This window comes from Hetaerina americana, unplaced genomic scaffold, assembly GCF_022747635.1.
Source record: "Hetaerina americana unplaced genomic scaffold, ioHetAmer1.1.p SCAF_1, whole genome shotgun sequence".
Classification (NCBI taxonomy): domain Eukaryota; kingdom Metazoa; phylum Arthropoda; class Insecta; order Odonata; family Calopterygidae; genus Hetaerina; species Hetaerina americana.
The window spans coordinates 74875592-74901388 of record NW_027286069.1 but is presented as its reverse complement, the minus strand read 5'-3'; the positions used below and the strand labels follow the sequence as shown (position 1 = coordinate 74901388).

At 37.6% G+C, this 25797-nt stretch overlaps 1 protein-coding gene across 2 annotated transcripts in view; it reads right to left on the bottom strand.

Moving 5' to 3' along the window:
* Nucleotides 1–3447: 3447 nt before the first annotated feature.
* LOC139686109 (uncharacterized) overlaps nucleotides 3448–25797 on the bottom strand; it is a 179855-nt gene continuing 157505 nt past the window's right edge. For both annotated transcript variants that reach the window (XM_071583296.1, XM_071583285.1), the window contains exon 2: nucleotides 3448–4649. In XM_071583296.1, the coding sequence (XP_071439397.1) occupies nucleotides 4142–4624 (483 nt within the window). In that variant the 5' untranslated portion in view covers nucleotides 4625–4649 and the 3' untranslated portion in view covers nucleotides 3448–4141. The remainder of the gene's footprint in view (nucleotides 4650–25797) is intronic.

Genomic DNA, 25797 nt, shown 5'->3' with positions numbered 1-25797 from the left:
CTGCACCGGCAAGAACCAGAACAAACTTGCGGGGCGACGATGTTGGATAGGATTCCGCGAGAGGTTGCTATGAAGTTGTTGAAAAAACAAAATCGAATCAAATTTTGTGGAGTGCTACCATACAACCACTTTCTGACGTCACAACTTACTCGAGTTTGAGCGAAGCATCAGGGCCAGATGAAACAGAACGCAATCCTATTTTTAATTGGTTTCATGTAATTTACAAACTAAAGCATGGGAAACCTATTTTAATGAAAATGTTGGCGATAATGCTCTATTGCGATCCAAACTAAACTTATCGAACTGGGGAATTAGAGACCAGGATACACCAACTTTTGACCAACGACTTAATTTAAACATTGTTTTATTAATGAATTTCTTACGTTAGATTAGCCAATTTCAGAGTTAGAACATCGTTAACGGTAAGTGGTATTTTAAAGACTACGAAATTAATTGTAATTTTAAACCAGAAAAGGTTGCCCTAAATCAATCATATCAATTAATTACATAAAAACAGTGGAAATGAGGAATGTGAAAGAATAGAATAGGAAATAAAGAGATGCAGTGAGCTGCTTCAATCTTTTTTATACAAGTACACACCTACGTGTTACCCTGAAGTCACCACAAGGGAGTACTATATTGTGGGAAGTGCTTGGTCAACATTCATGGAGGCAATGAGTGATTTTATCATCCCGGAGCCGTTGGCCGCCTTTTATCTGTAAGTAGCTCGATTGCTAGCTATGAGTTATTTCCTCATCTTGTGGTATCGACTTGTGCGGTGGAGACGAATTAATTTTATTTTTTGGTATAATTATCTTTGTATTTCTCACTGTGATATAGCCTACGATTTTAATAGTGGGGCATAATTATTCCTTCTTTTTTAGTATTTATCTAAAATGTTTCGTATCTTCCGACTAGTTTAACTCCTTCCTATAATCTCAATTTTCTGTGGCTATAAAGCCATCCTGTTTCAAATTCATGTGATACTTTCTTATCATTCATGATGTCTTTTTACGATATGGGTATTATTTCTAAGTGACTTACCAACGACAGTTCTGTTAATACTGGTGGATTACTCGATCCGATACAAATGAAAGGAGTATATTACGTTATAAAACTGAAACAAAAGATAATGATGCAAGACAAATTGTAAGTTGAGTGTATGAGATAGTAAATTAAAACAGTTGGAAAAACGTAATAGTAATCTATTTTCGAGGTGGCCAAGGATCTAAGGAAGAACAGACAAAGGGTTGCATGATGATATTCGGAAAATAAATTTGTTAGCATAAGGAACTGATGATCGGGCCTCATATTAAGAAGAGAAATTGAAAGGCAAGAGAAATTTAAATAAAAGATTGACAATGACTTCAAAATGGAGCTATTCCGAAATTTAAAAATGAGTGTTGATTGGAGGATTTTGAGATACCGTTCGGCGAAGGACGCAAAAATTGCGCTTGAAAGAGTAGGAGAAAAAAAGGAATTTTGAATTGGATGGAGAAGTGCGGGAATTTGGAGGTCGTAGTAGTCTCTTATTTTGAATACAATAAAAAAAGAGAAAATAAGAGAATGGAAGATAAAATGATAACACAATAGACAGAATAATGTCACGAAAAAGAGAAGGATATGGAAACAAATAGGAGTGAGTAAGAGAAGAGGTATTTTGAAGGCTATGAAATTTGATTTTTAGCTTTGAATCTGTCTATTTTTAAACGAATGGCTTTCTCGTAAAAAATACAAGAACTTCTTCGGTGAAATAATTAATTACGTTAAATGATCGTAAGTATACTTTAAAAAAAATGTCTAATTGGGAATTTTTCCTCTTTTGAAGAGTATACTACTCAAAATATGTTAAATGATGCAGGTATACATATATACAGGTGTACATATATACAGGTATACATATATACTGGTATACATATATACCAGTATATATGAACCTAGGTAGCATAATCTGTCCAAACGCTTGTGAACTGGCATGATTTTGGGGCCACTTGATTTACGCGTACCATCGTGCGCGCTCATTTGAATAATATAGCAAATGATAATGTGAAATTACCTTTGTTTCATCGAATAGTACGCAAAACCGGTAGGTATTTAGCGATATCGGTCACTTATTATAAATAATACTAAAAACACCCATGGAATAACAAATTTTACACAAGATAAAGGCCAATATAATCGTTTTTACCTCTAATCCACTCACATTTTCCAGGGTTCATGAGTGCAGAAGCCTCCTCGAAATAAGGGCACCACTATTATGTGGTGGAAACTATGCATTCAAAACGGGGGATGCATGGCTATTTAGTCTTCTTTCTACAAAAATATATATCATTTAGTTTTAATGAAAAAAAATATGGACAATAAATCATGTATCAAATTTGGATCAAAGGAAATAAACAGCATGGGACTCTTTATCTTTAACTAAATAAATCAGTTAGCTAAGATATAGCATTAGAATCCGGACAAAAACGTTCATTACTACATGTAGAATGAGTGATTTTGATCTCAATATGTCAAGACATTGGTCTCAAAACATCCGACGATAAAAATATGGAACGGTGTTTGTCAATAACTTCGTTTTACCAAAACTGTTTTTACCACCTATGGAAGTCGTAGTTGATATTCGAGAATTTCGGAATATTTGACTAAATGAAGTGGTTGAAAAGCTTGAATTAAGTGGCGAGGGAATTGAAATAGGTGATTTTTAGATAAACGTTTTCAACAAATAATTATGGTGACAAAAATTTCCCCACTTCAGCATGGCCATCGAATCGCAATGGAAAGGAAGTTGTACAAAGATCTTCATTTGAGAACATTTACCGCTAGACCATTTTGACTGACTTTCTAAGTGATGAGAGCCATGCATCTGTTTGCTACGAGTCTGTTACAGAGTAATGAGAGTTTTAAGGCTCTCCGATGGCTGAGGTATTATGGCGAACCGGAAACCTAACCCTCGATAGCACAAAAACCCAATGGCGGATTTATACGCGCAAACTTAAGCCGACGAACGCGTGATACGTGGTAATCGCTGGAGCAGTCAAGTCTATTCGTAATAAATAACGATTTGATTGTAAAATATTTGAATAAAATATTTGTGTTTGCTCTAATTAAAAAATGAAAGTGAATTGAAGAGAGTTTTATTTAAAAGTTATATTTTAAAATAACCGCACAATCTCCGTACCAGCTAGATTAACCTTTTGGGTAACCCATTATGAACTCAGACATTTTTAGCTGTGATAATTACATGTAAGATGACATAGAAAAACTTGAAATTGGACCAAATTATTCAAGAAATGCACAATAATATCCGAAATAACAAATACACCATGAGAAGAAAATTTTTTTTAGAAAGGGATCGTCTTTCTGTGGAAGGATAAAATGATTTAATTTTTGTACCCAATGAAATTTCACGATTTTCTGAAATTGCTTTATTTATTACTTAATTTACATTAGCTATTGAATAATATGGGGTAATAAGAGACACCGAAAAATGTACATACATTTTCATCCATATCTGATTAACATATTTTGTTTAAAAAAATTAAACGTTGAAATGACGTAACCTGATACCACTCCTGCAATTCGTCGAAAACGTTTCACATCTAACAGTCAGTCTCAAAACCACAGTTGGGAAATTTTAAGTAAAGACAAGGTAAACGAAATTTCAGACGAGCAACATGATTACCTTACAGGATATCCAAAGCCGTCTTCACTCCTTATTCTTTTCGCTCAATTTGCAAAATCAATCGGGTTTCCGTATTATTTTTAGAGAACAAAATACTTCTACTAACACCAGGTCATTATGCTGCATGCTTGACCACCAAATTTAAAACACCAGTGAAACCGACAAATTATTTTCATTTAACTCAGTTACCACCCCATTCATAGCGATAAGCAACTAAAAAAATAAATAAGGGTGCATATTCTGGGTTTTTAGAGCGCAAAGTCTCCAAAATCGTTTCTCTACGGACCTATTTCAAAAATATAGGACGACGGAAAAAAAGAGAGAACGACGCGGCCCATGATTATTCGATCAACCCTCCGTTATAGTAATCCCAACGGCATAAAACACACGCATTAAGGTGAGATGAGAGAGAGAGAGAGAAAAGGGGTGGCGGGGTAGAGGGGAAGACACGCTACCCTACCGCCCCCAGCGGAGGGGCTGGTTGATGGGCCTCATCGAACTGGTCTGACTCCTCGTCTGAGCCACGGGCAAGAACTCCTTGTCGATACGTCGCGAGGGTAGGTGGGCCTCCTTCAGGGCCCCCCACCTCGAGAGGATCGACAGGGCCCTCTTGTCCATGCCGGCGGCGTACTGGGACACATCCGCCGCGGAAGCCTTGCTGCCCACGGTAGCACCACCCTGGAGAGTGGACCTCCAGAGCGGGAACTCCCAGGCACCAAGCCGATGATCGAAGATCTCCGCGTCCAGAGGCTGCGGCTGCTGCTCGGGCTGTTGGTAGTCGTCTTCGGCGACGTCCGCGGACGCCGCGGGGAAGGAGGAGGATGTCAGCGGCCAGGCGAGCACGAAGGCCTTGGGCTGCCCAAGGGTGGCCGCTGCGGAGGGCTGTAGGAAGAGGAGGAGGAGGAAGGGAAGGGGTAGGAGGCCGGAGGGTGAGGTCATCTCGAGATTTCAAAGGAACCGTAGCCTGCCGGAAGATCAACGGCAAGGGGAAGGTTGTGGGTGGAGAGAGAGAGAGAGAGAGAGAGAGAAGAGAGTGAAAGTGATTTAAGTGCTGGAAGACCATGAAGTTTCCATTTGCATGCGTCACATAAACCTCTTGAGCGTCACTCTGAGGCCACTCATCGGCAGATACTAGTCAACTCGAAGCATTGTAGAAATGAATTTTGTGTTGTCATTTCGAAATTGAAAAATCTACCGACAGAGCTTGTTCAATATGCTATGAAAACCTTTGTCGATTTTAATGCTTTATGAATGAATAACCCTCGTACATGAAATGCCGTAAAATTGTGAACATTCATAAATATAATTTTGAGACGGGCCAAGTCAGCGAAACCCTGGTCAAATGCTTGATTTATGTTAATTAATTTTCATCACATTAACATTCATCGATAGGTGAAACAGTTCTATGTATGTCGACGCTGAAACGATATGGCTCAAATATGGGTGAGTCCAGGTAAATGAGGCCCGGAAATCGAAAAAAAACTTAGGGTTATTAGTTAGTTACACAAGTAGAGTTCGTAGAGTAGTGCCAAATACTTATGATTACAAGGTAAATGAGCCATTTCTAGTTTTTACACTTGTTCAACCATGCCATTCTAATTCTTATTGACTGCCCATCCCAATCTGAACAGCTATTGAGATAAGATGCGTATAAATGGAGAGGAAGGATACAATTAAAGTGAAATATTGTCAAGGAAAATCAATTACTAAATATTACAGAATTAAATACGATGAGTATTGAAATTACGATTAAACATACAGTTATGCAAGCAAGATAGGTAAAAAAATAGAAATATGGACTCATATTGATTTTCATGAGAGTGAATAATAATATAACAAGTAAACTGATATACCTGAAAAGTAGAAATTGATTAATTTCGAGAAAATCAGTTCCTGAAAGACACACGAAATAGAGCTAAAAATCGGGGCATAGAGGATCGTTTCAGAACAAATGTAGCTTTGGTCTTGTGAGAGTATCATCACAAATGGAAATTTTTCACTGTTATTAAATTGCTACACAGTAAAAAAAGAGCGTACGATTAGGGTGTAAGCGCACCCATCAATAAAATGTTGACCACATGGCTAGTTGGTGAACACGATACTGACTACCCAAAAGGGTGCCCACGTTATTTAGTTTCTTATGATTTGAGGTTAGGAAAACCATGTCCAGCACACGCCATGTTTCTTCATCCCATTAAGAATCCTTCAAACCACCAAACCCATCTAAAGCCCACCCCCAAATCCACAAATGCACTCCTTGTCATGAAGTGAGATTTAAAACTTGTCTTTACCATTCCTTTAGAACTTATGACTCACCAATTCCCTGCGATCCCATCCGAAATCTCGTAAGCACCTCTTGTAAAGTAATTCATCACCTAAATTATAAATAAACTTAACACCGCCTTCTTAAAATGAAATAAAAAATAAACTTTACCCGCCATTAAAATTGAAAAATTCACCATACCCCTCAATATCAACAGCCATCGTGTCTTCTGCAACCCTTCTCCCCCTCAGCTTGTCTCCCAGCTCCCAAACATGCTTTCCTTCATTGTGTTTCCTTTAAGATCTGCTTCAATGTTTCAATTATCGCCTCTCTCGTCTCCCTACAGCGGTGTAGTTTAAACATTTAGAAGCGGCAAACGATTTCATTTTCCTCTCCTCCGGCATTGAATGTGGCATTCTGTGAAAGACCGCCTTCTTCCTTTCAACTCCACCTCCAAAAACTCATCGTTGGATTCCTCCTCTTCCTTCCCCTCTTCTCCATTTCCACCCTCTTCACCACCACCCATATCCTGAGTCAAACCCTTGAATTGAATATACCTACTGTAACTCATGACTGACATTTGTCCAGAGGTTTATAAATAAATATATGTATATATATATATATATATATATATATTCTCACAAGGAAATAGATATGAGGAAAATGGATAGGGGCATATACAAAGGAGTTCCTAGGAGGAGGAGAAAAAGTTCCTATCCATTTTCCTTGCATCTATTTCCTCGTGAATGAATATTTGTTCACCATATGGCAGGATTTCATGTTTGAATATATATATATATATATATATATATATATATATATATATATATATTTATATATATATAGTATATGTATGTATATATAGCTCTAGACGAATGCTCTGTGAAACATTTTCACCTGTTCGTTCCTCTCCAACCCATACTCGACCGACCGAAGAAAGAATTTTCTGACTATCAGTTTCCTCCACATCGCCACCCACTGAATGTCTTGGATACTGAATCTCCGCTCCAAAGAACCAAAATATCCAAAGATAATTTAACCTACGGGGAGTTTCCTTGGGTAAGAAAACGTCAGAACCATGTCAATTTCTTATAAATTGAGGAAGGAGATGAAGTTTCTTAGCACAATAGTGTGGTTATACTTCTGGAAAACTATTAATCTATCCACAGATCTCGGAAAAGAGAAGAATGATGTCAGATGAAATTGCAAAATATCTTTCTGCGTCTTTAACAGAGCGGATCGTCGGTAGTATTATCCAAATTCTACTCAACTGTAAACTAAATTTTGAGAAAATGAAGTATCTATTTAAAGTATTGGAGTAAGAATAGAATTTCCTCGGCAGTTAGGACTAGGACTGGGTTAACAAGGATACGAGTATCTCGGCCAGAGGATCTTAATTCAAACGGAAATGAGCAGAATTGAGGAGAGGAAAACACCGACTAGTTATTTATGACGGATACGTTTCATGAAGCGTTGCCTGCCGAGGGAGAGAGGGAAATAAGTTATTTAGATTATATAGCATTGAATAAGGGTAAGAATTGAGAATGTGATCCGTCTTAAATTTGGAATCTCTATCTAAATAGAACGTCAGAGACGTATCCGATCTCCAAATGCTTTCGCTCTCAAGGTTCTTCTCCCCAAAATTGTAAAGGAAAAACTCAATTTGCTTAGAAGGAAGAATATGCTGCGGCTGTTCACCTGAAAGCTTATTTTATATATTTAAGATAAATATATTTCCGTTGACTTCCGTTGAAGCCGAGGATTTCGATACGTCGATGATTTTCTAAGTATTTTTTTATGTATGTATTACTCTCAAAATAATGGAAATATTCATGACTTCCAACTCACCAATCCATTTCTTTACTATTATTGATTACATAAAAACGGTTTTATTGTTAATTCCTCACTTTGAAGCAATCAAAATCTGAAGTGGATTGTAACCGAAAGCTCTCTTTCTTTTCAATCTAGGGATGTCTACGTTTTGCAATCCAGGTGAAAATAATGTCGTGACTAGTTTTTTCGGCGTAAATATATTAACCTTCACACAAGGGATCGGTAATAAACTTGCTACGACCTTTAAATTGACGTTATGGATACATCTTGTACTTAAAAAACGACAAATTTCGAGCTCGGTATTACAATTTTTAGTACACCATCCCTAAAACGGAACACTGAAAATCTATGATTAGTAAATCAGAAGAAAGTGTGAGTAATGCGACTTCGAAAACAGCATAAATTCTCTGAAAATGTTTACAGTGATCGAGGAATCAAGTTTCCCATATTTTTCTCTATCTCTTTTCTATCGATAATATTTTAAAATCCAAAAATCAATCAAAAAAAGACAGAAAATTGAAAACTTTCTTTCACCGTTTGCAAAGCCAGGTTTAAAAATCGAGTCTTTCTTCCTTTCCTGAACAAAAATGAATAGTTTTTCATTTATTTTTTCTGAGTGCAACTGAGATTGCGGAAATATGTCAGAAAGCATCTCTAAATATTATGCATTTTACAAACAAAATGTTTTTTAACTGAGAATTTACCAAATATCGTGTATTTTGCACCCAGAAAAGATTCAAAATAATAAACGCGCAAGGAAGAAAATATCACACGTATCTTTGAAGTACCTAAGTGATGGATGATGTATGGATGCTTCAACTCTTGAAATGAACATAAAACTGACTTTGGTGGAAATAAATATTTCCCGCTGATGCGGAATTTAAGAATTTCCATTGAAATGTATAAGCAAATACTGGCTTCGAAAGAACTCAATCTGAAAGGAAATATATACAAATAAAATCAATACATCGTTTCCTTGACCGACATCATTTCAAGTTTTCACCGAAGCAGTTTTTACCTGGAACACAAAAACATGTCATCCCACTTCTTTGCTTGTTGCTAAATGTCACTTAACTCTCTGTGCAACATCATTGGGATGGAATTATAATATTAAAGTATCCCCAGACTATATTGCTCGTCGCACAGAAAATGGGTATGGGGGAGCTTTGATTTCGCCGAAGCAACGACAGTTTCCGTGCAAACTAATCGTTGGGAATGATTCGATGGGAAGCAGTTTATGATTCAGTTCTGTTTGCGTAAACGCACACTTCTAGATGACGAGCGCTCCCTTTTCCCACTTCCTTCTAAGAATTTTCCCCGGGAAGTGGAGAATATAGTACGTCTCAGAGTATATTCTGAGGCAAAAAGAAGTGCTTTTCCGATATAAAGCGCATTGAAATTCAAAGGAAGATGAAAGCGCTTGCCAAATGCACATGGAAACGACTCCCCTTCGTTCCAACACCCACAGGTTCCTCTGTGAGATGAGGGTGATAGCAATCGGTGATATTGTACTCTCCGAGAGCTGACGCATCAATCGTTCACTTAAGCCAACGTCCTCATCTTTTTGTTCATTATAATTAACATTTTGTCCACAGTTCATTAAAGAAGAATAGTTGAAATCCCAAAAGGGAAGCCCACAAGGGAAATATGAAACTAGAGTGTCGACCGTTCAAAGTATATTCCAGGAATAAATCAATAATAACATGCTATCATACGGCTCTTTTGTCATCGCAAGAATCACCGAAGCATGTCAATATTTCCTCTCACTTACAGGCTAGGCCCTAAGAGACCATCTATCGTTTACTAAATCAGGAAATAGTCTTTAGGCACTGTCTTTTTAGAACAAGAATTTATATGGTGCTTGTCCCAATAACCTAATAACTGTGATTTGGGAAAGAGTGACACTTGTAACTTCCAAAAAGAATCCATAGATACAGTCATAATAATGACGTGTAACGTCAGATAGAAGAGCATTAAAAGGGCAAACGGGTGAATAAATGAAGTGCAGAAGCATTGACCGAGATATCAGGACAAGAGTTCCGGAAAGCAATAGAAAAAATTGTGAACGAGGACAGGGGTATAAGTGCAGCCGCAAAACATAGAAAAATATAAAGAAAAGATATTGAAAGTCGCAAACGGAAATATAGGAGCAGCTAATAGGAAATTACCAAGGAGATCATGGATTACAAACAAAAATAATAAGAAGATAGCTGAAACTTTGTAAGGGTAGAATGTAAGCACAGAATTAAGTTGAAGGAAATAGTCGAGATGAATAATAAAATGAGTGGATAAAATAATAGTGCAAAAGAAGTGAGGTGGGGGAAAATCTGTGCAAACAATCAAAGATAAGTCAAGAAAATGATTGGTTGAACCAAGGAAGATTCAAGAGAGACGGATGAAATATATACGGGAAGGAGCATATGGTATAGAGGAAGGACTATATGGTAAAGACATTACGCCAGCAAGCTTAGATATAAAAAGAGAATATGATGTAAATGATGGTGCTTAGGACCAGGAATACTTGATTAGAGATAGAATAAACACTAAGGGATTGAAATCAAATAAGACCTCGGAGATGGATTCCCACGGATTCACTCACGGGTTAGGGAAAACGTGGTATAAAGAATTTTCATGGGCTAATTCGTAATATTCATGATGGATGAGTTTAGCTGGAAGATTTCGTCAGATAGTTCCCATTCCACAACAAAGTGAAAGGCAGTCATATATCAACGCTATAGAACGCAGCTTAAATAATACTTAGGATCATCAATTAATGGATTGAGTGGAGGACTAATGATTACTAAGTATATGGTCAATTTGGGCTCAGGATGAGTAAAGGCACCCGTGATGCCATAGCAGTACTGTCACTAATAGAGAGGTACATTAAATGTATTCAGGTTGTATCCTTTTGTTTCGTAGACCTCAAGATCGCATTCGATGAAGTAAATAGGTAAACTTATTGAATTTATTGCAGAAAATTGGAGGGATATGCGACCTATCCGCACCCTGCATACGTCTCAGACTTCTCGAGTGTGACTGGTGTATGGGGTTGGGATGAACAGTGTTAGGAAGAGGAATTAGACAGACGTGTCCATAATTACCCATGATTTTCAGCTCGTATGCAGCAAAATATGTAAAAATAACATAAAGAAAAGGAAATAGTAATAAAAGTCAGTGGAGAATCCATGAAATCAGTTAGGCCTCATGGAACAATATACGTAACTTGGATGTGTCTTGGACCAAGATTTTCAGAGTAGTAAGGATATGAGAAAGAAATAGGAGAAGCAGCCTTCACCAAAAAGAGGGGATTTATGACAGCGACGTCAAGTTAGGAGGTTTAGAAAAAGATTATGAAAACTTTGGTGTGGTTTTCAAGGGCTCGGAAACTTAGTTGTTGAAGTAATATGATAGGCGTAAATTGGAAGTTTTGAGATACAGGTACAGAAAATGATGGAAAAAGTAATATGGACGGATGGGAAGTCACACTAAGAAGTATTAGGCTAGGTGGGAGTAGAGAGATGGAGAAATCCAAAGTAGGAGAAAAGGTGGATGTAGAGCGTTTAGATTGGCCATGGAATCTTGAACAGAATGAAAGGAGATGTATGCGCAGTTAAAGAACAGTTCACTGTCGTGTGGGGCTTCAGTTTATGTCACTTTAGGCGAGGCTAGGAAATGTAGAAGTGTAGAGTCTACGCCGATCCAGAACCTACCGTAAACGGTAGACTGCCAAAAAATAATGTACCCACACTTATAACCAAAAGAGTTTCTCTGTATTCAAAAAAATATCGATTTTAGTTAGAAATAGGGGACATAATTTTCAAGTATATATGTGCTCCCACAAATGAAATTATTTCGTATCATAAGCTTCGCCGAAAATCCGTGCATAGGAGTGCTAACAATCATCAACAAACCTAGTGAGCGGGAACCCTAATATTCAGGCCAGTGGGTGATCAACTTTATCACACGGTCAAACCAATGCCGAAAAATCAGACAAAATATTCAAGGATGTTTCCTACAGATCGTGAGGTATTCACAAAACTACCACCTTCTCGAGAAGAAGAGAGGGGTCCATTATATTCGAAGATTTTCTTCGTGCGTGGGCGGAGAGATGTGGAAGGGAATGGCAATGAGGTTCGGTCCAGGGAGGAAAAGCGGATGTTTTTCTAAGGGCAGGAGGGAAAGGGATGAGTAATCGCCGGGTTGGGATTCTCATGATATGCTCAGGTTGAGGAGGCCCCTCTCTCTCTCCCCGTCCCCACCAGCACACCGTTCCCATTCCCCCAAAACTCAGGAAACGCCTGATTCGTAGTGAAGTCACTCAGTTGAATTTTTCTTCCGATTCCCCTTCCCCCACACCACTCTGAATGATTTCACTCCCTCCCACAAGCCGGGAAGCGTTCCTCCATCTGAACCCTCCCTCTCCCTTTCTCATACCCCTATCCATCTCCCCTCCTCACCCTTAATTTCCTCTCCCCATCCTCGATCCGCTATACCCCGCTCCCCCATATATCTTGCCTCCGGATTAACTGCTTCCCCTCAGTTATTAACTTTTTCTCAAGTGTCCGGCATTTTCCCTACTCCGTTCCGGGGAATCAGAAGGAGATGACGATGCAGGGAGAGACTCCGCCACTCCTTCTACTGATCCCTAAATCCAAACTGACATTTAAAAAAATAGTTTTCACTTGCGATGCGAAACGATGAATGTCTTTGGCAAAATCCCATAACTATTTTTTATGAAACCCCACGAATTAAATTCAGGATATCAAATGGAGATGATCGCGATCAAGTCGACTTTTCCAAAACCAAAAGCAAATGCTTTTTCTCATCGGTTTTTGATGGGGGATAAGGAGCTGAATGATGATGAACGACATCGTGAAATACTTCCAGCAGAACCAAGAAAGAATAACTTCCACGAAACATGGGTAAACAAAGACCCTAGTCCAAAGATTTGCCTCGATGATTTACTTTCACGAATCATGATGTGTTCTGTTTGAATAGCGCAACAAGTAAAACGTGTCTAAGCATGAGTACTAGGTTCAATATATCAAACGCTGCGAGTTCCTACACCTAAATGAAAAAAATAACTCAGAACATTTCTCCATTTTCGTTTTCATTCCAATTTACGCACACGAAGGTACATTCACATTATTACACACCAAAAACTTAATCTTGAGTTCGTGATTTCCTTAATAATGGAAAGAAGATAGTTCACAATTATCAGTCTTATAGTAAGAATTATGGAACTAAAAAAACAAAAAAATGTGGCCTACACTTTTAACGACAGCTTTCAAAATTACTTTTAGAGAATTCTCATGAGTTTCACATTTAACACCAAAAAATATGGTCCATTTATTTTATGGATTGCGTAAAGATTTTGTCACAGTTGGTTATGCAAAACAATCGTGGATAACGACAAATTATATTAACTACTTTCGGAGAAAGTAGATACTTATTCCAAATTAGTGCGATCGTATTTATAATTTCTCATGTAGAAATTAGAAATACGATCACATGTACACAAATTGAAGCGATGAATAAATATAACTTAAAACTGATTGAAATTGCACATATATATTAAAAATGTATGCGTATATATAGTATATATATATATTTATTTATATGTGTATGCATGTATGTTTGTATATGTATATAGATATATTTATACATATATTGTACCATATCGGCCCGGAAAGTCAAAAGATCCGGAGTTCAAGTCCCGGTCAAGGAAATTTTTTCCACCTCTGATATACTACTACTTCCCCACCTCTTCTGCGTTCGTCTTTTATGCGTGATCCTATCCCTTTTCCTTATATCTATTTCCACGTGAATGAGTATATTTTCACCATATGGCGGGTTTTCGTGTTCGAATGTGAGTGTATGTGTATATATATATATATATATATATATATATATATATATATATATATATGTATACATATATATATATGTATACATATATATATATATATGTATATATATATATATATATATATATATATATATATATATATATATATATATATATATATGTATATGTATATACACCGTGTTACCGAAATTTCTACACTACGATTGTAATTCCTTACTCAAAGGTTTGTATTTAACTGAAATGGCATCTTGACTAATGATCAAATGACTAATTGTCATAAAAGAACAGCCAATTCATAAATTGATTTAATTTATTGGAAATGAAGTTGTACTTTGGAAGTAATGCCTCTACCCATAAAGGATGTAATCAATCAACCGGGATTTCAAAACTTTTGAAATTCCTCTCCGCCATAATAAGCTATTGACTAAATTTATGACTCACATTTGTCAGCAAGAATATGCATCTGAAAATGGAGATTTGAAAGATCATCCTTGATTCCATGAGTCATTAGAAATTAATTTTAACCCTCTCAAATGGAGTCGTGATAATTTCGGTATTAAATAAATGACCTACTGCCTCATGTGCTTGCTATCAGTCGTATCAACGAATTAAAATCACGGTAAAAGTATGGTTGTTGCAGTGTACAACTAGTTTTTAAGCACTACTCTCATAACTCGTATAAAACACGAGAAAAATTATTGTATTTTAAAAATTAATTTCAAATATCCATTCCAAGGATCCAGAAGTTCAACGATGATAACATTGCCAAAGTTACAAAATGGAGTCTACCTACCTTCAATTTTTTTACTATTTGTAATTTTTACTGTTGTAATGTAATGAATGGACAAATTTTCCCAGTTGGTTCCTTTCGAAGAAACGATTTTTTTAATAAAATGAAATTAACTTTTTTCATTACATTACATTTAAAAAAATTGTTTATTAGAAAGAAAGCTAATGGTACTTCGAAAGAAACTCACTTCTAGTGAGATAAATTACGCGAATGAACGCTCACTGGAAGTAGTTATGCCATTGTAAAAAAATGAATGAAAACTATTCCATTGTTCCAATAGATGTTAAAAGAATGAATTATCTACCCTACAAAAAAGGTATTTCAAATTTTCTATACAGCTCACAGATGTACCCTACTGTAACAGGATCATCATTACTCTTGTATAACCATAATTATTGATCCGAAGGTCGGTTTGATAGTTGAGGGAAGAGCACACCTAGTACTAAGCCCAGCGGCGTGTGAAATTTGTATATATATATATATATATATATATATATATATATATATCTCGGTTTTATGTATTCCGGTCAAGGCGAATGATTTTTACGCTCTGAAATTATTGCATTGTACAATTATGTATATTTAATGATAGAGTGCAATTTTACTTCAATAGTAATTGTGTTTTATACGAAAAAAGTTACACTGTGACTAGAAATTGTTCCTCCATAAATCTTAGGCTCGCTACAAGTCAACCTCATTTTTGCTACCATAACTTGGCAAAGGCATGAAATAGACGATTATATTCAATGCTTCCATTCCGTAATCTTTGAGAGTTTTAACATTTTTTTTCATTGCGTCCATAATGACTTGGATGTTAAATAACAGAGGGCTCAGAGAGTCACGTTGATTAATTCCTTTTTTTTACCGTAACTGCTTCAGAGAAACCTCCTTGGTATATTGTACTTTATTATTACGTTATTTTTGCTACATATACTCTGAACTACTTCTAATAAGGACAGGGGAAATTTCCTTTATTTTAAAATACATAGAATGTTTTTTTAAATAGCTTTACCAAAAGTCTTCTACAGATCGACAATACACATGGAAGCAGTTTATTATAGTTAATCGATTTCTCGGCCATCTCGCTATTTAAGAATAAGGCCTCAATAAAAACAATGGTGAGAATTAGGACAACGAAGGCATGGGAAATTCGAGAAATTATTTAGAAAAATAGGAAGTGTCTCCAAAAAGAAGTATCACTTTGCTCTGTCGTTCGTCGGTGGTTGTTCGTTGAGGCTACAATTAGTAATAGGCGGATCATCAGCATTTAGTTAATTAATATTTCAAATTAAAGGCAGTGATTTGCCAAAGGCCAAACTGCTATTGTAATATATCTGAGCCAGGGGTGGAATTTGAATCGCTACCTTTAAAAGCCGGCGATAGGACTTCAGCCACAACTCTTAACAGGTGGAAGCATTTCTCATCACATTAAGTCGACTGGCCGGGCTATACAATTTATAAGATTTTAGGTCACTTTTGCCGATTAATAAATTATTTTCGATCTTCATTGGAAAAAGAATACTAAAGAATTTATGGGGCAATTTCACTAAGTACTCAAGGGGTTTATTCAAAACGAAAGAAATTAAAAGGATATTTCGTGATGAATTGGTGATAACTCTGCCGAGTTCTTTACATGATAATCTGTCCAAGAACCCATTGCAATGGATGTCACTACGATTAGTATTGTGACGCTCAGCGAGCAGACCTCACGTCAATCTCTTCCAAAACTGACTGGGAGGGTATTTTCCATCATTTATGAGAGAAAATTTACTTCGTGTACTCTAAAAAAAATGTTCACGTCGTATATCTGATTTTAGGGGGGAATAGTCACAATATACGAGGGTCATCCGGAAAGTAGTACCCGTTCGTGCCGCATGAAGTGCTGACGACGCGAGTAGCCGCTGGACGAGGTCAGATAGCTTCAGTGGCTTGTCTGCCTTCTCTGAGCCAAGTTGCGTGACGCTAGCATTGCCTGTGTTGTTTCTGTGATTGTTTACAATGTTTAAAAAAATTGAGAACGCCGCCAGTTGTGAAGTGAGGGCAGTGATTAAATTCCTCAATGCAAGAAACGTTCGCCCATGTGATATTCATCGCCAATTAAAGGAGGTGTATGGAGACAATGTAATGGACGAGTCGTCTGTTCGGCGGTGGTGTCGCAACTTCAACATGGGGAGGGGGAACACACACGACGATGAGCGTTCGGAGAGACCGTCTGTCATTACAGACCAACTGGTGAGCTCAGTTGACGAATTCGTGAGGAACGATCGGCGCGTCACAATTGATGACATCTGTGAGCATTTTCCCAATGTTTCTCGAACAATTGTTCATGAAATTGTTAAACACCATCTGCATTATGCAAAAATTTGTGCAAGATGGGTCCCTCGCGTATCTCAATGAGCTGGCGGCGAAGGACTATGCAGCAGGAATACAGAAACTTGTCACACGTTATGACAAATGCCTTAATTTGCTTGGAGATTATGTTGAGAAGTAGTTTAAAGTATCCTCTTTCAAATAAAATTTTTTATGTTTGTTAATATTTACTCTTGTGTCTTTATTTCACGAACGGGTACTACTTTCCGGATGACCCTCGTAGTTGGGGTGAAGTTACTGATTCTCTCCTTTATGGAACCGGGACATGCATTAAAATAATTTATTGAGGATAATTCTGACATTTCGTCAGTGAGCGACTTTGTATCATTTCACCAAGAGTGATAAGGATTTCTCTTCTCTCAAGAAGGCTATCACGGTGACTCTGATAAGAATTAATGGATTTTTCGTATCTCAGTCTCCAATTATTGATTCCCTGTGGGATGACATGCAGTGGACCCCGAATGACAATGGATGGTCACAACTCGACCGTCTCCACTCCACTGAATCCTCGACGAGGAAGAGGCGTCTCCGATTGAGAAAAGCGTGGTCTGTCGCTGGTGTTCGGCCTCTCCTCCCTCTCCCTCTGGCTACTCCCACACGCCTCTACGCCGAAGACAAACTGTGATCGCCCACAGCCGAATTTTCGACAGAATTTGTCCCCTCCACCCTACCCCGCCCCGAAGTACCCTTCCATCACCTTCTCCGAACACTCCGAACTCGTCGGGCTCCTCTATTCGCCCCCGTCTGCCCCATTAACTCGCCTTCCTCCCGCAAAAGCGTCCTTGAACAAAGCTCGCCCATAATTCCCTTCCCATTGTTGCGCTTCCCACCGTGAGCACCTCGTCGTTCGATTTCCGATCCCCTCAACACATCCCTCAAGAGATCATCTTCTTCGACCATTTCTCCCTCTCCGTGGGACCGTCAGACAAGGTTACGCTTTCCCACTTCTTCCTTAAACTCTCCTCTCAGGTCCATATATTACTCTCACTTCAACCTTCATTTTCCTTAACACGATCTTCTCCGCTTCTCATTTTCTACCCTACTCTCCTCGCCTACCTTTCTCACTCAGTGCCACTCAACTTTTTCTCCATTTCCTAGTCTTCGATCTATGAACTCTCCTTCATCAATCAATTGTTTCGATTCTGGTGGGAGTAACTGTCCACCGGAGGTGTCCGGCCCTCCTCCTCATGTCCATCAGTCTCCTCATTTCTGGGTGGAATGTCGATATTAGATTCCGAAAGGTTAAACAGCGCTCGATGCGCTGGCCTCTCCTCCCTTTGGCACTGCATGCAAGTGCGTTGACTTATCTCTTATGGATACTCTTTCAGAGGAAGTAAAAGTTAAGGAAATATTAATTTGAGCGTTGAGGGTATAAATTTGAGCGTTCATATTTAAAATGTAAATATACTGTAAAAATATTCATTTAAAAAAATAAATCCATTCGTCGGCTGTTCGGTGGCACTAACATGCACCTTGAATTTCAATACATTTGTTGACAGACCAATTTGAAAATATTTATATGCTTGAGAGATGCCTGTCGCTGGACGGTTAATTGATTTACTCTTGATAGTACTTTTATAACTTTCATTATGAAAGGTGTATTTGTTTGATTGCTTTTTAATTAAATAACAGCTTCCGGTTACTGATCATAGTACTGAGTAAAATTAACGTCCTGCGATTCAGAATAAGCATTTTATATAACGCAACGGCATGAAATTGTATTTAACATTTTCTTTGTAAAATGCAACGATTTCAAAGTGTAAAAATCATTCGCCTTGATCGGGATACGAACCCAATTTCCTCAATATCCGACCGAGTACTTTATCCAATTAATCTACCAAGGCGTCCTCTTACACCCCGAAATAATAAATTTACCTGGTTTAAATTCATCCCGGTTAAGGTGAATGATTTTTACACTTTGGAACTGTTTCATTTTCATGCATATTAGCGGATGACTCCGTTAAGTTACTGTATCGTATCTACCACAGTTCATTGGACTTTCTTTGTACCCTTCATTTGGATCGGTAATAATACGACACCTATTTACTTTTTACCATATCATGGCGTCAAACCAATTTAACCCCCCTAAATGGTGAAAATTTCCACAAAAACCATTGAGTGTATGCATTCGCTTTGCCTAGTAATTGCTCTCTGATCATTTTAGTGGGCTACAAGATCTAATCCACCCAAAAGAGGGGTGAGATGGCTCCGAAGTGGCTGGGCTCCAGCGTATGTTGTATTAGGTTGTAGGTTGGTCACCACTGAATTTTAACTGTCAAGATTGGGGCGGTAATTTCGAAACGAAAAAGCACATAATAGCACAACAATCGACTTAAATATCTGAGATAGAATCAGAATATGTGACTTTCAGCCTGAATGTATATCAACTAGTGTGTACCTAATAAGCTATATTAAATGAGAAGCAACGAGTTTTTCAACGTTAATATATAACAAATACATTTTCCTTTGAAAATGCATTACTAATCGACATAAATAAAAGCTTGACCCCGTACTTAAACATTAAATTTATTCGGGGGATGAAATTCAACCACGCATCGGCTTTTTGTGTATATTTTTCCACCGTTTTCAACCGTGGACAAAAATATAGTATACAAACCTACATTTTCATCTTCCGCCGAGGAAAAAAAACTGTAAATTTAATTCATAGGATGCCAATTATGGCATATATAACAATTCCTGATGAGTTTAATAAGATTCATATTTCTTTAAAAGTTATTTTTTATGATAGGGAACTAAAAATCGCATAGTATTATACAACAACGTGTGCGTTAACGATCTAGAGAAGGTATCTTATACAGTTAGTTGAATCATAAAAACAAGCTAATTGGAGGAAGTTTTCTTTCGCCCTAACCTCTTAGATAATATTTTTCAGATGAAGGGCGAGGAATTCAGCTTATAGATAGTATTTCATAAAAACTGGCGCTCTAATTCCCAATTGGTTATCGATCACGTGTAACGGTTCTCCTCAATCGCTTGTTTCAATTTTCTGAAAATACGGCCCATGGGTATGTATTCTCTTCCAATTTTGCTCACTCAGCTGTAGAATATAGCCCTCATCCTCTCTCTATGCGATCAAACCCTCTTTCTTTGCCTCCCTCTCTGATGCCGTCGCCGCTCCCGCTATCCCCCATTCCATACCCTAATCACCCGCAGCCCCTCTTATCCCCTTTTATAAGGCGCCCGTGGGCACCCCGACCGGCGCCGCCGCGGGAGCGCCTTCGAGTGCGGTGGGAGAGTGAAGGGGGGAGTGCCGGGCGAAGGGTTTGGTGGGTCGGGGGCAGGCTCCCGCGCACCCCAATCGCCTCGACCTCCCGCATTTATTGCGTCCACGACCTTGGGAATTTTTTACCGAGATGAAACGCTTGCTTCTTTTATTTCCCCCAGCCCGCCCCACGCCGTCTCACCGCGTCTCCCTCTCCCTCCGGTCTTCCCAAAACATATCGCCATCCTTCCTGTCCCCCCTCGTCCTTTTCCGACCCCCGGGTGTGACGGACCCACTTTTTCAGTGTCTCCGGAAAAGGGGGTAGAAATTTAGTAGTTTCCGTTTTTGCTAGTCCTCCACTACCGATACAAAATTCTTTTGTGACTCTTCCTTCGTCCTCTGAAGAAAGTCCTCGCGGAAGAGTCCCTATGTGGGTGCCGAATAATCTTTTTCGCGCTTTTATTGACAGGACGCACAAACGAGTACAAAATCCGCGACAGAATGGAAGGGTAGAACCTACTCTGGATCAGTCCTGCAACTCTAGCTTTGGCCGCATTCTATTTCGAGAGGTTTCTAAACTATGCGAACTGACATCTCCCTAAACATAAAAACGTCCCCCTAATGTACTGTGAGACTGAATTCAGGAAATAAGGCACCTAATCTGCTGGTAGATGTGAATTAGATAAGTGAAGCTCCTTAAAATTAAATATATTTGAGGAATTCTATCAAGTACATAGTTTGGAAAAATAGAAACTTAAATCACTTCAAATTTAATGCAACGATTGAGAAATTTGTTCAATAAAACTGACTACTACAATACTAATCAATTCCTCAACGAGTTCCAAATTTATAACGAATTAAACGGAATTTCCTCTTTTTTCTCTTCTTGGGTAAACATTATTAGTCGATGGTATTATCCCTTATTTTGAATCTATGAAAACATATAACTTTCTTTCTGCGTACTATTATTGATGAGAATCAAGAAATATATTTCTATTTTCTTTTTTAATAGATATGTATACATATTTTTGACAACTTTGCACTCTGATTCCACACATTATGGAGTCGTTATCTGGCAGCCATTTATATTGATTTTCTTCACTTTCCCTGAGATGAAAACTGAGAACGCCTCATTTTGAATCGCGTACATTTTTAGAGAAAATTCTTACTATATCTGTTTTCCCCTCAATATAATCTGTAGATTATTACAGTAACGATTAACGACAGTGTTCCAGGTGGTTTTCTGATGAGGTCCCTGAAATCGGCTTCATACACTCCCAGTGAGCATCCCAAAGGAATCCACTTCTGAAAAACAATCTGTGCGAATACTCGTACAAAGAGGATGGTGGCAGTACGAAAATATTTTTTATTTTCTGTAGAAAAAATTGTTTCAGTGCAATAATACTGCTAATTTATTGTGGCACATAAAAAAATAAAGAGACCTTTCGACCTTTAAAAATCCATTGCCAGGGAAAATTCCATTTTCAAGTTAATTAGTTAAATCCCTCGTGGCGTGTTATCAGTTATGTTTTTGCATCTAGATGTGATTAGTGAATTTGCTATTCATAGCTAAAATGTTTATAGATAGTTTGTACTATAAAACTATTCCATGGATTTTTAGGGTGACAGTGACATGAAAATCTTGAACTTCCATTAAAGAAAAACAAATGAAAAATAGTGAAAAATCTACAAATTATTAGTAAAAATAATTAAGTAAATAGTTTTATAAGCTGGAAGGGAAGGCGGAAAAACACGCCTAGAAATATTACGAGGTGTCAAAGACCCTTTATGAACCATTGCTGAAACAAACGTGGCTGCGAATATCAATTCATTTACATTATATCTCAATTTAATTCCATAAGATACAAGAAATTCGTTAGTTAACAATAAAAGCAACGAATGAATTTAATTACATTATACGAGGGCTAATCAATTGAGAATAATCATACTTTTTTACTTCTATATTCATGTCACTAATAAGGCCGTGGGATGGATAATGCAGGTGATTTTCCGTTGCCATCCTCAATACTGTTTTTAGAGTGACACTATCATTAACACACGATCACATTCACCATGGTAAAATTGGCGAATAGAAACGCAAACATAGAAGTGCTAGGCACGGTAGGAGAGGATGAGACGGCGTTGATGGGAAAAATCCAAGGAAGACAGAAAATGTGGATGCAGAGGGTTAGGATTGGTGATAGAGCACTGAATACTGTGATAACAGGGGAGGACATAAGGCAAGCGAGGTAGGAGTAGGAATAGGATAAGGATGTTGGACAAAATAAAGGGAGATAAAATGTATGGGGAATTGAAGAGCAGTTAATTGTGGTGTGGGATATTAGGTATTATCTTGTTAGGCGAAGCTGAGAAATTTAGAAGAGTACAATATGTGTACGATGGACCCAGGCTGTACATTCCCATTTACCTTAAACGGTAGACTACCGAATGACATTCATACATTTTTATTCGCAGAATTTATTTCACAGACATTTAATTTTATGTTATATTATATTCTATTGTTTCAGGCTTCACTTCGTGGAAGTATGTTATATTGTTAAATTCCAAGAGACTGCGGGAGATGCCGCAGTACAGTAACCTTTAGCAGAGTTATCCGCTAAATGTAAATTACAACGCTAAAATTTCAGAGTGTAAAATTCATTCGCCTTCAGTTGGTGAATGATTTTTACCCTCTGAAACTTTTGCATTGTTATTTTGTTAGATTACTGAATAAATGGAAACACCGTGGAAAGCGCTGTGCCATCAAGGCGCCGTAGGCGTACTGAACATGTTTCAACTTGCACCTGCCTCTGAAGCAATACTGGTGATAAATCAATGAAAATTTCTCCACATAAACATTACCCAATAAGCTAACAAGATGATATGCAATAAAATATTTGAACGATTAATTATCCGAACATAACATTTTATGGTCACTCATTAATGCACACGCCTCTTAATTAACATATTCGAAATAAACCGCGATTCATGTTTTGCATGTATATAACCTGATGATGCATTGAATAAAGCCTGAAGGTGCTCAGCAAAAACAAAATTTGTCCCCGATACATCCACGGATACCGATATCATTTGGAAACGATGGAGCAAAAACCGGGGGAACTTTGTCGTGAACAAGAGAATCATGAATGAAACGGTTTGCTTGCCCGTGCGATATGAGTGAAATAAAAGAAGGCCCGTGTGAGGCGCGACACGCTCACGCGTCTGCTTTTGAAGCTCCCTTTCCGAGGGACGGACGCCTTTTCAAAACCACCCCGAGGAAGGAAGGTGGTCCTACAGGTCCTGTCATGCGACTTAAGAGCGCCCGTCTCATTCCTTCCACCTCTCTCCCTCCGACTCGCCCTCCCTCTCCGTCTTTGCCAACTCTAAAGGAAATCATCTTATCTTTTCTCTTCCTCGTAACGTGATTCCGACGTCGTCATCCTTTACCCAGAATGGGCCCCCGAGTTAGGGGGGCCTCCGAGGCCCCTCTAATTCAGGGGACATGGCCTTCCGAAAAGATAGCTATATACAAAGCAACGTATTTCCTCTCCCCCTTCGACCAGATCATCAATTTAATTAACTATCGGTAAATGCTGCATCAACTGGAATGGAAACGCCAGTTGGAGATGAGTTCCGCGACAGAAGTGGAGCTTATTGGACGTGCAACGAAGGCCGAGGAACGGGGGAAGGAGGCGAATGTGGTGGTTTCGGTGTTGGACTATCAAGAGAGGGATGGGTCAGATACGGAAATAAGCAGAGTGGCCAACTAAATTGGCGAGTGTATCTCTAGATATTCCGTAATTGTGGTAATTATTTAGCTACCTACCATCTACCGGTCCTCGACGGGAGAGTTTAGGAAATTTGCAGGGTCCTAGCCATTATACTGAATGGGGCATCTAAGGAATGACGTTGAATTGGCGGCTAGCGATTCCTCTCAGCCTTGGAATGGCGAAATAAATCGTATTAAATTTCAGGTTATATATTCTATAAAAAAGACTTAAAAATACACGACAACAAATTGATAGGGTTAAAGCTCATAATTGAGCAGTCTTTTAAAAAGTAGCCTATTCCTAAGCTAAAAAAAATATTATTAAATGGGAAAACATTTTTGACTCAAAAGTTTTCGGCGAAGTGCAGTAACATATAAGATTCCATATATTTTTAATGAATCCTTGAACACTTATTACACTGGCTATCACTAAGAGCTATTAAACCGATTGCAGTTCACAAGGTTCAATATTTGAATACGATATTCTAGAATTTTACAGGTACACGCTTAGTATAACGGTAGGACACACGAAGTTTTGGCATAGAGAGAATATTTTCCTATTTCAATGAGTTGTGAACGCAGTAGGGGTGGAAAATTTAGAACTATAACAATTAATGGAGTTGCTGAAATTGACCTTTTGATTCAGTTCGCAAAAAATATGGCATAGAGTTATTTTAATTTTCAAACATGCCATTTACTCTCTTTCGGTAAGGAAAGTCGAGAAATCCTGATTTTAAGTAACCCCAGGATACTGAATTCCTTGTAGTGATTATATACAGGCTACTAAATTCTGGGATTCTTCTTTGGACTTGGTCACATTTATACCCTGCTGCTTAAAGACACGTAATATTTCTCGTCTTGTGAGTTTATTTGATCACAATTATCGATGACTTTCACGATGAAACCCTTCACATTACTTTTAGTTATTTATTATTTACTTTCATTACTATTTAACTACGTGACTAGGTAATGATACTGGGTTTTTGTATCAAGCAAGATTATATTAACAATAAAAATAAAAAGATCAGACTTAGATTGAAGTATTTGTTAGTTTTTAAATTCATTTATTCCGATCATTATTTAGATACAAATTTTGATCAAATTGCTAAATAATTCTTGTATACTTTCTTGTGAGATTTTCCATTAAAGATTTAAATTCACAGTGGATAAACTAAAACTTTGGCGGAAACAAGATTTAGTTATCATAAGGTCGAACCAAGTTATAAAAAAAGAGCATTGGGAAAAACTTAAGGATCATTTTGAATAATGCCTTCACTTTTTCTAAATAGTCAAATAGTTATAACCAAATACGAATGATGGAAAAATTGACAGCATCATCTATTTATCTGTCGACAATTTTTGATTGGTAAGCCGCCATTCAAAACTTTCGGTCATCTCAATAACTTACTCGTATTCAATTATCACGAAAACAACATACTGAGATTACTTAACTTGCAAAATAAGAAATTAAATAATTTTCCTCATTTGCTGTTCGAGAACTTTTATAATATCTTTATGAATTATGAATATTTTATCTTTAAAGAGATTCGAGGTGCTTAAAAATTCTTGAATTGGTGTATAGTTTACAGATCTATTTAGTTCATTGTTAATAAATCATTTATCCAAATTATTTAATACATTTTAAATGGTTTATTCTAAAATTCACTCAAAAAAGGACCACACTCTAACAGCAGATATTTCAAGCCTCGATCACAGAAGACTTCTAGTTCGAGCGAATCAAACTAGTCAACGATAACCCCAAGGTAAGTATTTGTTTGTATTTTATTTTACAATGAAAACTATTTTACGTTCCACAATATATTAGTTTATTTTAAAACGCGTTTTAATGCTCATGCGTCCTTTCTTAGTGTGACATTAAGGTTGAGTTCATATTTGACTAGAGTATTGATTGTGCATTCCGATAGTCCCGATTCATTTACCATGGTCGACAGATTTTTCAGTGTCATTCCGATCCTTACTTTAAGTAGTTCTGTA